General features: G+C 65.6%; 1 protein-coding gene across 6 annotated transcripts; it reads right to left on the reverse strand.

The window, feature by feature from the left end:
- Nucleotides 1–3,226: 3,226 nt before the first annotated feature.
- Nucleotides 3,227–14,919, reverse strand: LOC140902202 (BAR/IMD domain-containing adapter protein 2-like). 6 transcript variants are annotated; one of them, XM_073322036.1, is made up of 14 exons: nucleotides 14,811–14,919; nucleotides 11,993–12,068; nucleotides 11,713–11,799; nucleotides 10,458–10,519; nucleotides 9,999–10,070; nucleotides 9,277–9,414; nucleotides 7,290–7,442; nucleotides 6,609–6,821; nucleotides 6,047–6,284; nucleotides 5,152–5,335; nucleotides 4,793–4,864; nucleotides 4,301–4,475; nucleotides 3,680–3,723; nucleotides 3,227–3,544 (listed from the first exon to the last, which is right to left on the reverse strand). In XM_073322036.1, the coding sequence occupies exons 1-14, from the start codon at nucleotides 14,856–14,858 to the stop codon at nucleotides 3,472–3,474; spliced, it is 1,635 nt and encodes a 544-aa protein (XP_073178137.1). In that variant the 5' UTR covers nucleotides 14,859–14,919; the 3' UTR covers nucleotides 3,227–3,471. The 6 variants fall into 6 exon arrangements, with proteins under 6 accessions (XP_073178137.1, XP_073178138.1, XP_073178135.1 ...); XM_073322037.1 differs by having other exon boundaries at nucleotides 6,663–6,821; nucleotides 11,713–11,802; XM_073322034.1 differs by having other exon boundaries at nucleotides 11,713–11,802.
- Nucleotides 14,920–16,805: the final 1,886 nt, after the last annotated feature.

Here is a 16,805-nt window from a genome sequence, read left to right on the forward strand (position 1 = left end):
AGGCTCTAACAGCCACCACCCCCCGCCCCAGCTCACAGCCTGGTGCTGCCCCCCCATGTGCCCAGCAGGGGGTGCTGCCCTCCCCCCAGGAGCGGGGGTCATCCATGGTTCCGTTTGATGCAGTTCTGAATACAGCATTCTCCAGCCATAGTCTTGGGGCGGGGGAGAAGAAGAGGGGTTATAGGGCTCAGCACCCCCCCCCCCAGCTGTGGGGCTAGGAACGGACAAGGCACTTTTCAGGGTGTCATGGGTTGTTCCCACCCCAGGCAACTTGTGTCAGCTGGAGAGGGCTGGACATAGAGCGGGGTGTGCTGGGATGGATGGATAGAGGGGGCAGGGGATGGACAGAGGGGGTGTGGAAGAAGGGATGGATGGATACAAGGGTGTGGGGGATGGATGAATAAGGGAGTAGGGGGGAAGATGGATGGATAGATAGATACAGGGGTGGGGGTGGATGAATAGAGGGGTTGGGGGATGTATGGATAGATACAGGGGTGGGGGATGGATGAATAGATAGAGGGGTTGGGGAGGGATGGATGGATGGATACAGGGGTGGGGGGAAAATGGATGGATGAATAGATAGAGGGGTTGGGGGATGGATGGATACATACAGGGGTGGGGGGAAGATGGATGGATGAATAGAGGGGTTGGAGGATGGATACAGGGGGGTGGGGATGAATAAGGGAGTGGGGGGAAGATGGATGGATAGATACGGGGTTGGGGGATGAATAGAGGGGTTGGGGGATGGATACAGGGGTGGGGGATGGATGATTGAGGGAGTGGGGGAAAGATGGATGGATAGATACAGGAGTGGGGGATGGATGAATTAGGGGGTTGGGGGCAAAGATGGATGGATAGATACAGGGGCGGGGGATGGATGAATAAGGGAGTGGGGGGAAGATGGATAGATAGATACAGGGGTGGGGGATGGATGGATAGAGGGGTTGGGGGAAGATGGATGGATGAATAGATAGAGGGGTTGGGGGATGGATACAGGGGGGTGGGGGATGGATGAATAAGGGGGTGGGGGGGAAACAGATGGATAGAGACAGGGATGGATGGATAGAGGGGGTGTGGGGCGGAAGACGGAAACATACCTATGATCATATTGATGGATGGCATGAGGAAATGGGAATTTGCTGTAATATTTTTGAGGCCCATGTTTCCCTCTGTGCTTCGCGCTGCTCCCCTGTGGGGGCCGAAGGGTTACAGAGCCGGCGCCATGGGGGTGGGGCCACAGACCGCAGAGGGTGGGGTGAACGGGGTGTTAAAAGGGCAGCTGGAAGCGACCCCGATCGATGGAGGAACCACATAGCCAACGGGCCCCCGCAGAAGAACAGCAGCGCTGGGGCCAACAAAAGGTCCCGCTGGCCCAGTGGCTTGTTGCCACCAGTGGCCAGAGCCTGGTGCGTCACGGAGAAGGAACAGAACAAGGTGTCGCGTAAGCACCCCATCGACCGCTCCTGGCTTCGGGCAGGCAGAGGTTTAGGGACACCCAGAGCCTGGCTTGCCTCCCTGCCCCACCAGTGCTGGACCCACTCTCGAACCCTGTTCAACTTGTGCCCTTCCCAGCATCCCCCGGCAGGGAGTTCCCCAGGTTGACGGGCTGCCCTTGGTTTGTTTTCAACCTGCTGCTTGGTCATTTCATCCGCTAAGCCCTGGTTCTCGCCTCATGTGAAGGGGTAAATAGCACGTCCCTGTTCCCCAGCTCCATCCCCGTCACGATTTCACAGCCCTCTCTCACATCCCCCCTTCGCCGTGTCTCCCCCAACCTGAACAGTGCCCGTCCTTTTCATCTCTCCTCAGCCAGAAGCTGTGCCAGCCCCACATCATTTCTCTGACCTTCTCCACACCTTTCCCAACGCTAACAGATCTCCTTGGAGCTGGGGCGACCCGAACTGCCTGCCGAATTCAAGGGCTGGGCGCGCCCTCAGTTTATAGAGCGGCATTAGGGTATTGTCGGTCCGATTCTCCCCCCTTTCCTCGTGGTCCCCAGCCTCCTCTTACATGGCGTTTGCTGAGACCGATCCTGACTCCACCATCTCTGCCTCGGCAACTCTAGAGCCCTTCCTCACGTGGGTACGGCTGGGACAACGGTTTCCCACGTCGCATTTATCAACGCCCCGTCCCCCTGTCTGTGAGATCTTTTGGGGGGCTCTTCACCGGGCGCTTTGGACTTAATGATCCGGAGTCATTTTCTCTCGTCTGCACGTGTTCGCTCAGCGTTCGCCCCTTTTGCCTTTTGCACAGCGCAGACCCCTGGGGGACCCCCCCGCTCAACCGTGCTCCGGTCTGAAAACGGCCCCTTTCCCCTTTGTCTCCTGTCTTTTCACCAGCCACTGCATCACCAGCCCCCTTCCCCCTGGGCCCGGCCTGCTTTGCTTCAGAGCCTTGTCCAAGGACGCTAGACCCACCCGCCCCCTTGGCCACATGTCAGGTGCCCCCCTCGGATTCCAGCCGCTGGGCGAGAGAGGGATTTCCCTTCCCCACTGACCCGCCTTCCCCTACCTCTCAGCGCCTTCTGCTCTGCCCTCGAGTTTCACCCCGTGGGCCTGGCATTGATGCTGGGCTTAAAAACCAGCCTCCCATTAGCCACCTGCCCCAGTTACATGTTGGACAATTAACCCCCAAGGAGGGGACGCTCCAGCCTGGAGCCCTGCAGGGACAATGGGCCGAGGCGGCGGTGGGTGGCGAACCTTGGGGCTCCCCACATCCGGGCAGCGCTGCCAGGGGGCACTGCAGAGGGTGAGGGTCTCCCCCCAGTGGCTGGCTTGGGCGGGCCGGCTGGGCAGGGCTCCTGGGAGGAAGCAGGGGGGCTGGAGCCCAGGGGCTCAGTCTCTGAACGGGGGAAGGGCACGGGGCCTGGCACTGACGGGTTGCTCCGAAGGACTGGCGAAAAGCTAGGGCACAGCAGCCCCCCTGGGGGAGCTGGGACCGATGGATAGGTGGGAGGGCAGGGGGGCGGATGTGTGCACAGGAGGACAGACAGATGGATGGGCGCATGGGGGGTAGACAGAGGGGATGGATGTGTGTAGGCGGATGATAGAGGGGTGCACGGGGGGATGGACAGATACACACCTAGCCCATAGAAGTGGTCGCTTTAGGGCAGGCAGAGCCCTCAGGAGGCATTTCTGTCTTGGGGGGAAGCCTCTCCCCCTCCCTTCTCTCTCCCTTCCCCCACCCCCACACACACACTGGCTCCCCAGGGCCCAGCTCCGTTCCTGCCTCCCCCTCCAGGCATCGCCGGCGGGATTCGAACCCCGACCCCCTCCCCTCCCTGGCCGCTGCGCAATACGGGGCCCGGCTTTTGGGATGCTCTTCTGCAAAGCAGCCACTAGAGAGAGCTGCAGGCTGCATTTGGGGGGGAGGCCCCCGCCAGCTCCCGAGTCCTTCCTGAGCGGGGGAGGGGGGGGCTCCTGGCATCTCTCCCCCAGGGGGCTGTCGGCGGGCGAGGCGGGCGCCCTCAGGGCCTCACTGGATCAGCGGGGCCGAGCGGTCATTGGTCACAGTCCGCTTCAGCCTGACGTGAGCGAAGGGGTTAGACCTGGGGGGGAAGGGGGGAGAGAGAGAGAGAGGGCAGGGGTCATGGGGCCTCCATGGCAGTTGTAGGGGGGATAAATCCAGGTGCTAGTTCCCACGGGGGGGGATCCTGATGGGTGGGGGGCCTCGCTGCTCTCACCTGGACGGGGAGGAGTTCAGGGGGCTCCCAAATTCGTTCGCTAACTGGGAAGAGGAAGGAGAGAATCACATTAGCCGGAAGGTGAGGTTGGAGGGGGGGGGTTGCAGGGGGCAGGGCACGTGGCAGTCACCAGGCTGGCCCTGCAATACACACACTTGCCCCCAGGTGGCAGCTGGCAAAGGGGCCTGCAGAAGAAATGTGGGGGGGGTTCCTCAGTGGGGCCCCCTTGGTGGCAATTTGGTGGCACTGGACAACCGACCAATTCGCTCCCTGCCTCGGTGCCATGCTGCCGGCCCCCTGCGCCCCCGGCCTGGCTGGCACCCTGGGGGCGGGCAGGCCAAGCGCCACCCACGGAGGGTCATCGAGGCGAAGTGCCCGGCCATTGCAATGGAGCGGCTCAGGAGGCTCCGGTGAGCTACTGCCCCTGGAGCGGTGGCTGGGTGCCGGGGAGGGGAGCGGGGGGGGGTCTCAAGGGTTGGGGCACGCTCAAGGCTGGGCAGCAGGCTTCAGGGGGGAGGAGACTGGGGGGAGGAGCTGTGCCCCGAGAGGAGCCGAGGGACCCCAGGTCCAGCAAGTGGCCAGCAGGGGGGCACTCACCTGGAAGCTCCTCCCCCAACTCACCTGTGACAGGTCAGGGTTCATCATGCTGTAGGGGCGCTGGCGGAAGGTGCTGGGGCGGGGGGAGGGGGTGTAGCGCAAGGCGTCCCCCCCATGGCCCCCCTCCGGGCTGGGGGCCACACACCCCGCTTTGTCCAGGGTCCCCGTGCTGCAGCTGTTGAGTTTGCTCAGGGGAAAACTGGGGGGGCAAGGGGGAGGAGAGGTGGGGGTTAAAACGAGGCCCTGGAGCTGCACAGGTCCCCCCAAAATACTTCCCCCCAGCCCCAATCTCCCCCTCTCTGTGCCCCGCATCCTGCCACCAGCTCAGCACCACCCTCTCCCCATCCCGCTCTGCCCCCTCTCGTCCCCCAGCTCAGTACCACTGCCAGCCCCCCATTTCCCCCCATCCCCTCCAAGCCCCCTGCCTCCCCAGTCCCAACCCCAGCCTCCTCCATCTGTCACCCCCTACTCCTCCTCTCCCCTCCCACCACGTGGCACACCCAGCCCCCAGCTCACCTGCCATGGGGTTTCTCAGGGGTCTCGGCAGGGGGGACAGGACGGGTGTACGAGAAGGGGAACCAGCCTTTCCTGGGGGTGGGGGGAGCAGAGGTCAGGCAGGACGGAGACACGCCCAGACCCTCCCCACAAAGGGCGGCTGAGGTCACAGCCCCACAGAGGCCGGCAAGGGCCCCGCTGGGACCCGGATCTGGGACTTAGAACCCAGGAGCCCGGATCCATCATCCCCGGGTCTGGGAGGGGAGTGGGGGCTAGTGGTGAGGGGGGGCTGGGAGCCAGGATTCCTGGGTTCTCTCCCCAGCTGTGGGAGGAGGGGAGGGGAGAGGGCTAATGGTTAACAAGGGGAGGGGAGCACTCACATGTGCGTGGCCTCGTTCTCCCCGTAATGCCAGCCGTCCCGGGCCTCGGCCACCAGCAGCGCAATGACGTCGCCCTCCTGGAAGTTGAGCAGGGTGCTGCTCTCACCGGGTGCGTGGGAGAACACGGCCTGCACCCGGCGCCGCTCGACCCACACCCCACTCCGCGGCAGGGTCCTGTTCTCTGCTGGGGGGTGGGAAAAGTGGGGGAGGTCAGGCTGGGGATTCCTTGCCTTCCTGCCTCTGGAGAGGGGCCAAGAGACTGAGAAAGGGGCACACGGGGGATATATGGTGGGGGTCTTATAGGGGGGCATCGGGTGGGGCTTGGGGTGTCCCAGGGTACACACAAGGAGCCTGGGGGGGGCACCAGCGGATAGAGATAAAAGCTGGATTGGGGGGAGAGGAGAACTCGGGGGGGGGCGCGTTGTGTGTAACTGGCCAGGAACCCGCAGAGCCCCCCACACAGCCCCAATCTCCCTCCCAGCCCCGGCCGGGTCAGCCCAGGGTATGAAATCTGAACAAGCCGCTCAGCGCTGGACTGTTAATTGGCTTAGTCTGGGCAAAGCGCCCAGACCTGGGGGGTGGGGGTGGGGCAGTTTCCCCCCAGAATGGGGTCACCCTCCCCCCCCCAACAACCCCCCACGGAGCCTGCATCATGTGCCAGGGAGGCTGGAAACCAGTGGGGGCTGGGACACCCCCATCTGGGGGCACATGTGAGACGAGCCGGTCAGGCTCAGCTCCAGTAGCAAATGTATCTGAGCTGGCCAGCTCAGACCAGGGCTGGGCTAGCAGGGGGCTGCGGGTCGGGAGTGAGGGGCACCGGCAGGGCTCGGGGGGGGGAAGGGGTGGGCTAGCAGGTGCTGCGGGTCGGCAGAGAGGGGCACCAACGGGCACTTACTCAGCGTGGCGAGGCGGGTCTCCGCAGAGGCTTTGCGGGGGATGGGCAGGGTACAGGAGTAGCTGTCGCTGGCCCTGGGCGGCGGGGGGGTCTGCGTGGCTGGTGCGGGCTGTGGGGCCGGCAGGCCTAGCGGGACAGTGAGGGGCTCTCTGGCAGGCGGGGGCCCCAGGTCACGGGAGCCCCGGGTGCGGTGAGAGTCGCCGTTGGGGAGCGGAGTCGCTTCCTGCAGTGAGACGCGCTGCGGAAGGAGAGACGGGGGGCAGGGGGAGGGGCTCTGCTCACTGGGGATCAGGGACACCCACCCAGCTGGGCTTGGGGACCCAGGAGTCCGAGTCACCCTCCCAGGGGCTCTGCCCTTGCAGAATGAACCCAGGAGTCCGGGTCACTGACCTAGCTGGGGATGAGGACCCAGGACACAAGGTCACTGCCAGGGGGACCCTACCCCTCTCCCGTAGTCCCCAAGTCACCATCCCTGTTCGGAAGGGGACCCAGGAGTCCGGGTCTCTCCCGAGGGGCCCCACCCCCTGGCGACAGCGGCCCTCCCCCGTGGGCAGAGACATACGTGGTTGAGGGCCAGCCCCCCACCCCCCAGCAGGGGCGCCAGCTCCGCGGGCACCTCCAGGGGCTGGGGGGCAGGCAGCGGGTCGGAGACGGCGGGCGCGGCGGGGCTGTTGGCCGTCTGCTTCACCAGGGCCAGAGCGCGGTCGGGCAGGCGGGTGGGCTGGACACAGGACTGCTGCCAGCCGGGCAGCTTGGCCCCCAGCAGCTCCTTCACCTGCGGGGTGGGGGGCAGAGATGAGTGAGGGGGGGCAGAATGGGGGGGCCTACACTGCCCCTCGTGCCCCACCCAGGGGACCCCCCACCCTCTACGGGGCTCCCACTCCCCCCCCACCCAGCCCACAGCGCGACCCCCAACCAGGGCCCCGTAGGAACTACACCACTCCCCCCCTCCGTCCCCCTAACATGGGGCCTGTGGGGGCGGAGGGATACGGGGCGGAAGGATATGGGGAGTGCGTGACCGCACCCCAGCGGGTGGAAGGATACAGAGAGTGCGTGACCTCTCCCCAGTGGGTGGAGGGATACGGGGCGGAAGGATATGGGGTGGAAAGCCCCCTCCCCAGCAGGCGGAGGGATACGGGGCGTGCGGCCCCCTCCCCAGCGGGTGGAAGGATACGGAGCGGAGGGATACGGCGTGTGCGTGCCCCGCCCCTGGGGGCGGAGGGATACGTGGAGGGCGGCTCACCTTGGCGTGGTAGGCACCGAAGTGCTTGGACACAGCGCACTGGCGATCCACCAGGAACGAGTACCGGCGGCGCTCCTCGGTCAGGGCACCCTTGTATCCCTCCGCCACAAAGCAGTCCAGCTCGCTCTGCTTGGCGCTCATCACCTCCACATACTGGGAGCGGGGGGAGAAAAGAGTCCCAAGGGGGTATCAGAGAATGGGGGGGCTGAATCACCCCTATATCAGACCTCACCACCTCAGAGTTGGGCCTAGATATCAACCCTGCATCTGACCACAGATAATCCCCCCCATATTGGCCTGACACCCCATATCAAACCCCATATAGCCCCCCACATCAGACCCTGACACCCCACATTGGACCCCAAATAACCCCCCACATCAGACTTGGACACCCCATATCAGACCCCAAAACCCCCCCACATCAGACCCTGACACCCCACATTGGACCCCAAATAACACCCCCCATCAGACTTGGACACCCCATATCAGACCCCAAAACCCCCCCACATCAGACCCCAAAACCCCCCCACATCAGACCCTGACACCCCATATTGGACCCCAAATAACCCCCCACATCAGACTTGGACACCCCATATCAGAACCCAACCCCCGCCCCACATCAGACCCTGACACCCCACATTGGACCCCAAATAACACCCCCCATCAGGCCCTGACTGGATTCGGTGGGGGAAGGGTTAACACCCCCCACACACTCCTCTGCCCCCCCCTCCCCGTAGCAGGCCCTGGTGGGGGGAAGGGTTACCACCATCCCCCCTTTGCCCGCCCCACTTCCCCCTCCTCCCCCTGGCAGCCTGTAGAATGGGGGCCGTGACCCCGAAGTAATGGTTCCCCAGGCAATGGGTGTCGACAAAGGGGGGCCTTCCGGAGCCAAGGCGGGGAGTGGGCAGGGGGGAGGGGAGGGAGCAGGCGCCTGACATGCTAATGAGGGGGGGAGGGGAGTGAGGGGGGGGACCCTTGAGCAGAGGCGAGGGGGGGCAGAGAACTACCGGGGGGGGGGGGCCCAGGAGACACTTGCCAGAAACTCTTCCACTCTGCATCCCCCAATTGTGTCTCCTCCCGCCCCCCATGTGGGCGCCCTCCCCAGCGTTCCCCCCCCCCCGTGTGCGTTCCACCCCCCACCCTCCCGAGTCCATCCACCCAAAGCCCCTTATGGAGATTAGGGTCCCAGGCACCAGCTGGCCAAAGAATGTTAAAACCCTTCGGAGCCGCGAGCCCCTCAGGTCCCCGATCCCACCCGCGCCCCGAGCCACCGTTCCCAAGACAGCAACGCCCGCCTCTGCCCGCCGGGGGCGCCAGAGAGAGCGGGGTGGGGGAGCTCCTGGCCTCCCCCCGCCTCCAGCGGGACATCCTGCTGCGGCTTCCGGCCGGACGTGACGGCCCCGTGTCTCCTGCGGGAGCCTGGCCGATCCCATTGTTTTCCCAAGCTCTGCCCCTAGCTGCCAGGGGCCCCTTGGGGGGCTGAGGGAGAGGGGGGGTTGAGGCCTGGGGTCCTTTCTGCCCCCCCCAAATCAGCCAGCCCTGGAGGTATCGAGGCTTTGGCCAGTGTCTGTGTGCCCAGGCATGTGCCCGCGGGTGGGTGTGGGTGTCTGTCACGTGTGTACCGTTCGTGACATTCCAGCCCGGGGACACCGTGTGTGCCACGTGTGTTAGCATTTCCCCGTGTTTGAGCGTGTCGGGCTCACGTGTGGGCGTGTTCGGGGCGTCTCCGCTACTGTCTAGCCCGGGCCGAGCACGCCGTGCGTGCGACTGGGCAGGAACATCACCACGTGGGGGGAAGGGGAGGGTCTCGGCCCTGTGGGGCAGACCCCTATCCCAGACCTTGCTCCCAGATTAAGTGCCCCCCCAACCAGATTTACAATCCCCAGCACCTCCTGGTTCCCACCCCCCTGAGAGCCCCTCCCCCTGCAGTCCCCCCCTCCCCTGCACCTCATGGTCCCCCCCACCCCAGCCCTACTCCCCCCCTCACCTGCACCTCGCGGTCCCCATATTTCTGGGGGTTCTTGCTGCTCTGGCATTTCTTGCGCAGTTTCTTCAGCTCAGCTTGACACTTCTCAATGGCCTCCACCTTGGCCCGGTGCTCGCTCTGGTACTTCTTCAGGGTAGCCTGCGGGGGCGCCGGAGAGCGGGGCGGGGGGGGGGGGAGTCAGCTCGCCCCAGGGATGGGGCAGGATGGGGGTGGGGAGAGAGGGAACGGGACTTCCCAGGACCCTCAGCAGGGCCAGCTCGGTCTGCACAGCGCCCGGTATGATAGAGACCCCCCCCACAGATCTCAGTCAGAGCGGTTCTATGCACCATGATGGGGACCTCCCCCAGTCCCGAGTCACTGGGGGGGGGGGGAGTACGGGTGAGTGCAGTAACCAGTGTGACAGGGACCCCAATCTGTGTCTGAACTTATGAATGGTGCAACTGGAGAAACTGAGGCAGGGAGAGGGCAAACGCCTTTCACGGCCACAATGGGCAGAACCCTTTGGTGGGGGTGGGAAATTGAAAAGGGGAAAATGGGGGGCACATGGGGGGGCTGGGTGGATTGGGGTGCAGGGAGGGGCAGATGCCGGGCTGGGGGGGAGTCAGGGGCACCGGGGTGGGTGCAGGGGGGCTGGCGGGCACGGGGGGAGCAGGAAGGGGCAGGCACCGACCTGGGGGGGCCCTGCAGGGCTGGGGGGAACCCTATGCTGGGGGGACTCTTACCAGCAGGTACTTGACATCCAGCTCCAGTTTCTGCTCCAGCTGGGCCAGCAGCTCCGAGTGAAAAAGTTTCAGCTACAAGCGGGCGGCGGGGGCACGGGGGGGGGGGGCAAGAGGGGGACAGTGAACGAGGGATCCCCTCCCCCTCAGTACATCTCCCCCATTATATCCCCCCCATGTCATCCCAACCCCCTTGATATCCCCCTCCTCCCCTGGTATCCCACCCCCCTACCCCGGCCTCGGCTGAGAATGCAGGGTCCCATCCCCGCCCCCAACTGTTCTCCGGGAATGAAAAGTTCTGGGTGCAGGGGGGGTCTCGTGTGTGGGGGGGGACTGAGAAGGCAGCAGGGCTGGAGGGGGAGGCGCCCCAGGGCTTTGGGGAGGTGGGGAGCTAGCTGGGGAGGGGAACCGATGGAGGGGGGGAAGAGATAACACGATGGGGGGCGGGAGGGAGATACTCACAGTTTCCTCCAGCTGCACCTGGATCTGCCGATGCACCTCAGCCATCTGGAACAGGGTGTCTCCTGCGGGACGGGGAAACGACAGGTGTGTGTATATGGGGGGGTGGGGGAGCGTTAATCCATCCCATAATCCCCCACGTGGCGAAAGGGCCCATCCCCGTCTGCCCCCCACACCCGAGGCCTCGTGCGCCATTTCCACACGTGTGTGAGCAGGGCCCCCCACCCGTTAACACACATGCCCGGTGCTCACACGCTAGCCGTGGCGAGTGGGGCCGGCTCCCTCCCCCACCGGGTCACACAATGTGGAGGCTCCCCGCGGTCACCCCCACGCTGCCCTACAACTCGCAGTCTGCCCGTTGGTGCACGCCCGCCTCCCGGTTCCTGCCCTCTGCGCGCACCCTCACACCCACAACCTGTGCACACCTGCCACGATTTGCACACACACAATCCCCTCTCCAAATTCCCAGACACTCCCCACTGGCTACACCCCCGCACGCCCCTCTTCACACGCTGCTCACCAGCCGCACACACCCCTGCTTGCACCCCCCCCTATTGTGCACACAACCCCCCATGCATGACACATGCCCCTCAGTGTGCACCCCATGGGCCCACGCCCCCAATGTGCCCCATGGCCCCCTCCCCCAGAGGCAGAGGGACACAATCCCCCCTTCAGCCCCCCTCACTCCACCCCACCACCTATTTGAGCCCCCCCTCCTCTCAACTCCCCCTTCCCTCCGCCCAGGCAGGTCACACCCTGGGGGAGGGGGAATTTGGGCTCTGGCAGCAAAGTGTGTGTGGGGGTTGAAAGGTGTGTGGGGGGAGCTGGCCCCCCAGGCCGTGAAGGGTTAAAACTGGAACCTTGGGCGGGGGGGGGGGGTTGCTAGGCAAGGCGAAGGGAGAGGAAAGGGGATGGCTGGGCCTTGAGCTATGGTAGTGGGGGGGGGGCATTTCTCAGGACACATATCTCCCCCCCCCACCCAGTCTGCAAGGCTGGCCCAGCCCCGGACAGGGGAGGGGAGACAGGAGGAAATCACAGCTTCCAGCAAGAAAACAGCAGCTTCCTGCAGCAGGAAGTCCCCAGCACGGAGACCTGGGGGGTGGGGTGGGATGCCAGGGGCGATGGGCCCATAGTTCTGATCCAGGCGGGCAGGGAGGAGGCACGACACCGGGGTAGATGGGCCTGTGGGTCTGACCTGGAGCAGACGGCCCAGCCCTCTCCCCCCGCCCCACAGCCATGTCCCCCAGGTATCACCTACCCAGTTCCTTGGACCCTTGGCTGTCGCTGGCCAATTCCCCCAGCTTCACCAGGGCGTCGAAATAACCCTTGGCCGCTACGGTCACCCCTGCTGGGACAGAGAGAGCAGGAGGGAGTGAATGACACGGGGCCTTTCCCCTCTAGGGGGTGCCGGCTCCCACCCGGCCCTAGGGCAGGGACCGGCTGGCACAGGGGAGCAGGGAATGGGGCATGGGGCCTTTCCCCTCTGGGGGGCGCTGGCTGGATGGGCTGGGGAGGTCCGTGGGAAAATCGCAGTTTACCTGAGAGCGCTCGTTGGTAACTCTTCCCCATTGTGACAAAACTCCTCAGGCCGGGGTTGAACTGGTCCAGAATCACCTGCACCAAACAGAGTGGTGATCACAGCTCGTGCTGTCACCAAGCGCTGGGATGTGGCCCCTCTGGGGTGGGGCGCAAGGGCTGGGTATACAGGGACCCCTCGCCTGGTGCTGGGATGCAACCCCTCTGGGGTGGGGCGCGGGGGTTGGGTATCCTGGGTGGGGGGGTGGCACAGGATTTACATTGCACTTGCATCTGAAGAAGTGGGGTATTCACCACGAAAGCTTAGGCCCAAATAAATCTGTTCGTCTTTAAGGTGCCAGCGGGCTCCTCGTTTTTGAAGATTTACATTGTTAGACACCAAGGTATTATATTCCTAAGCAAAGTGACACTTGGAGGGGTGAGTGGGGGGCTAGGAGGAGGAGCGAGGAACGGATCTGGGGAGTGTGTGGAGAGGGATGGATGGGGATGGACGGAGGAGCACATATGGGGATGGACAGATGGACAGGTGGGTGGAGGGGTGAGTGTGGGGATGGACAGGTGGGTGAATGGATGGATAGAGGGACAAATGAGGAGCTGTGTGGGCATGGATGGATAGAAGGGTGGAGGTACAGATGGATAGAGGGATGGATGGACGCATAGAGGGGTGGACGGACGGATGGAGAGAAGGATGTGTGTGAAGATGGATGGACAGATGGATGATGTGAGGGGGGGACAGACACCGTACTGAGCCCCAGGACTCTGGCACCCCTAATCCCCAGCAGGCGGCAGACGGGGGCCAGCTGAGGGCCGATCAGCACCAGGCCCAGCCCAGCAGGAGGGCGGCTGGCTGGGCGAAGGCTCCTGGGCGCTGGGCCGCGGCCGACTGCCCACCCTTCCCCGCCCGGCACACGGGAGCCCAGCACCAGCTCAGCCCGGATCAGTCGGCTCAGCCCGATGGCTTTGGGGTCAGCGGGTCGGGCGCAAAGACACTGTCCCCCGGGGCGGGGCGGTGGAGCCAGGACCCCTGGGTTCTCTCCCTGTCTCGGGGAGGGGAGGGGGAGGACTAGTGCTTAGAGCGGGGGGCAGAGAGGCTGGGAGCCAGGACTCCTGGGTTCCCAAGCAACCCTACAATGGTAAAGCAGCCTACAATAATGAAGCAGGACATGTAGCTATCGCTAGACATGTAGACGCGGACAGATGGACTGATACCCCTCATGGAAACACTGGAGCCAGAGGGGTGTAGCCGGGGGGCCCTGAGCTGGGGCTGTTCCCTGGCCCCCAGGCCCTGTGGGGGGAGGATCCAAGAGGCAGCTGGAGCCCAGCCCGATTTCTCTCGGCTCCCACAGGCTGTTTCCCCGGGAACGAGTTAGCCTTTTAAAAGAATCTGATCCAGCCAGAAATTGCAGTCCCCCCCTGCCCCCGCACATTTAATCCCCAGTCAGCTGGGACAGGGGGCTGGGAATCCACACAAGATGCAGCCCCCCCGCAACAGTGCTCTGCACCCTGGCCCTTTGGGGGGGTCACATCCCATCCTGGGGGGGACCCCCGATTGGGGGCTGCATGGAGGGGAATGGAACGAGGGGTCCCAGGGCCGGAGCCGTGGCTGGCATAACTGGGGGGAGGACAGAGTGATTAGATTGGGGGATGGAGAGGTGCAGACAGGGATGGAAGGGTGCATGGGAGGATGGATGGATGGATAGAAAGGAGCCGAGACCCCAGCGCCCGACCCTCCCCACGGATGCCAGATGAACCCCTCAGCGACATGGGCAGGAAACCATCCCCCCGACCCCCTCCCGCGCCCCAGCATTTGCGGGTTCATTTTTCCCCTTCGCTCCCTGCTGAGCAGGAACGAGTCCAAGCTCCTGGGGGAATCCTCCGGGCGGAGCTGGGTGACTGAGATCAGAACCTGGCCCTGCTGCAAACAGGGGTGACTCCGGATTGACCCTGAGAGGGAGCTGGGATCAGAACCCGGTGCCATTGCAATCAGGGTTCACTCCGGATTGACACCAGAGGGTCTGAGATCAGAATCCGGCCGCGCTGCAATCAGGGGTGACTCCAGTTTGACGCTGGGATCAGAACCTGGCCCTGTTGCAATCAGGGGTGACTCCAGATTGACCCCACCCCCTCAGGGCTGCCCCATGGGCTGGGGTTAAAACCCATAGCCCCAGAAAGAGCCAGAAGCTGAGGGGACCAGACCCTGGCAACCGACCCATCCCCATCGCTCAGTGGAAGTCTGGGTGAGCGGCAGGGCCCCCAGCACCCCAACCCCCACGGGGAGGCGGAGCAAACGGGGGACAACGGAATCTCAGGCCCCCCACCCCCTCAGGCCCCACTCCCCCCTCACCATCTACCTCCACACATGCACCCTCCACCGCAACCCCCCTCCCCAAAACACTTCCCCAGACGTTTCCCTGCCAGGCTAACAAAGGGGCTCCAGACTCCAGGGGGAGTATAGAGAAAAGCTCCAGGCCAGGGAGATGGAGGGAATGCGGGGGGGGGGGGGTATGGCCGGGGCCAGGGAGTAGAATAACTGCGCAGGCAAGGGGGCGCAGAGGAGGCGGGGGGAGCAGGGAAGGGACTAGAGGAGTGGGGGGGACCGACGGGGGGAGCAGGGAAGGGACCGGCGCGGGGGGGGGGGGCGGGAGCCGGCGGTGGAGCAGGGAAGGTGCCGGGAAGGGACCGGCAGGGGAGACCCGGAGGGGGAAACTGGTGGGGGGAGCAGAGAAGGGACCTGCAAGGGGGGGGGAGCCGGCGGGAGGAGGAGAGAAGGGACCGGCGGGGGAAGGGGGGAGACCGACGGGGGGGGCCGGTAGGGCTCACCCTATAGACACTCTCCGTGAGCCGGTTGACCTCGTCCGAGCGGGACATGCTGGCGCCGGGGACCGGCCGGGAGCTGGGACGCAGCGAGCCCCGAGGCAGGGACCGGAGGGCGGGGTGGGCAGCACCAGCGGGTGGGGGAGGGCGGAGTTGGGGCTGGGGGGCCAGGGGCTGGGGGGGGCAGAGTTTATGGGGGAGGTGTGGGAGGGATTCTAGGAGGGGGAGGAGGAGTTGCGGGGAAGAGGGGGCTTCTGGGGGGCGGGGTGCTGCGGGGGAGGAGTTATGGGGGGTGCGGTGGGGGGCCACTGAGAGAGACAGACAGGAAAAGGTCCTGCCAAAACGCCAGCCTGAAAATAAACTTTCCAGCCAATCAGGAGTCGCCCGTGACCGCCCCATCCTTCCCCTCCCCTCGAAATCTGGGCCACTTTAGCATGAATGGGCGTGGCCTCTTTGGCTCATTTCCATATTTAAAGAGACAGGCTAACGCGCCCCCTCCCCCCACCCCGTGAAATACGCCCCGCCCCGGACGAGGCGCGTTGGCTTCACTGGAACCAGCTCCATAGTTGGACCCAGCGGCGCTGGGCTGCGGGGAGCGGGGAGGGGGGCTCTGCAGGGGGCGCTGGGCTGCGGGGAGGGGGGCTCTGCAGGGGGCGCTGGTGAGCGGGGTGGGGGGGTAGTAGGGGGCGCTGGGCTGCGGGCTCTGCAGGGGGCGCTGATCTGCGGGGAGCGGGGCGGGGGAGCAGCAGGGGGCGCTGGGCTGTGGGGAGCGGGGCGGGGGGGCTCTGCAGGGGGCGCTCTGCCTTCTAAGTACTAAGGTCAGTGGCCAAATATGAATGGTCATTGTAACATATGTCTCAGATGTGCAATGGGGACTGGGGGTCAGGAGTGACGGGCACCGCCAGGACTGGGGTGGGGGAGCCCAGGGCTGGGCTGGCAGGGGGCTGCGGGTCGGGAGTGAGGGGCACGGGCAGGGCTCTGCCCTCACCCTCTCTTCCCCCATCTCCACTCCCTGGGTTCCCTGACCCGGTTCCAGACGCCAAGACGTGTCTGCTGAAGCCTCCACTTCCCTGGATTCCTGGTGCCCACCTCACCCCCAGGTCTGCGTGACCCCCCCCCCCCGGACCTGGCGTTAGCAGCATCTCCCCTCCCTCTCCCCCCCGGGGCTGGCTGGGCTCCCAGGCACGTCCACGGTGCTCTGGGCTTCCCGTTCCCATGGGACTGCGGCCAGCATCTCTCCGGCACCGCAATCTCACAGCCCGGATTTGGATGGTCTCGGGCTCAGCCCGGAGCCTGGGCTCAGACTGCCCCCTGCTGCCCACCCCCTGCCACTGCAGCTCCCCAGCAGTCAGGGTTGGCCTCAATGCCCCAGCATGGTGCGAGGGGCCACTGGGCTGAAGGGAGCAGGGCAGGGGGCTCAGCAGGGGGCGCTGGGTTGCGGGGAGCGGGGCGGGGGACTCAGCGGGGGGCGCTGGGCTGAGGGGAGCAGGGCGGGTGGCTCAGCAGGGGGCGCTGGGTTGCGGGGAGCAGGGCGGGGGGCTCAGCGGGGGGCGCTGGGCTGCGGGGAGCGGGGCGGGGGGCTCAGCGGGGGGCGCTGGGCTGCGGGGAGCGGGGCGGGGGGCTCAGCGGGGGGCGCTGGGCTGCGGGGAGCGGGGCGGGGGGGCGCTGGGCTGCGGGGAGCGGGGCCGGGGGCTCAGCAGGGGGCGCTGGGCTGCGGGGAGCGGGGCGGGGGGCTCAGCGGGGGGCGCAGGGCTGCGGGGAGCGGGGCGGGGGGCTCAGCGGGGGGCGCTGGGCTGCGGGGAGCGGGGCGGGGGGCTCTGCAGGGGGCGCAGGGCTGCGGGGAGCGGGGCGGGGGGCAGCAGGGCGGGGAGAGGCTCAGTGGGGGTCAGTGACCCCTGTGGGGGAGGGCGCCCCCTTTTGCACACCCTGCGCATACGCCTGGGTGCTGCAATTTCCGCAGCAAGTTTCTGATGGTGTCGGCGCGTTGCACAGGGAGGAAGT

The sequence above is a fragment of the Lepidochelys kempii genome, chromosome 23 (assembly GCF_965140265.1).
Source record: "Lepidochelys kempii isolate rLepKem1 chromosome 23, rLepKem1.hap2, whole genome shotgun sequence".
NCBI lineage: Eukaryota > Metazoa > Chordata > Testudines > Cheloniidae > Lepidochelys > Lepidochelys kempii.

What these genes read in the sequence shown, in the direction of transcription:
- LOC140902202 (XM_073322034.1), bottom strand. Translation starts at nt 14,858, where the DNA reads ATGTCCCGCTCGGACGAGGTCAACCGGCTCACGGAGAGTGTCTATAGG. An exon ending in TTACCAACGAGCGCTCTCAG is followed by an intron (nt 11,803 to 11,992) that starts GTAAACTGCGAT and finishes TCTCTGTCCCAG; the next exon opens with CAGGGGTGACCGTAGCGGCC. An exon ending in GAGAACGAGGCCACGCACAT is followed by an intron (nt 4,865 to 5,151) that starts GTGAGTGCTCCC and finishes CCCCACCCCCAG; the next exon opens with GAAAGGCTGGTTCCCCTTCT.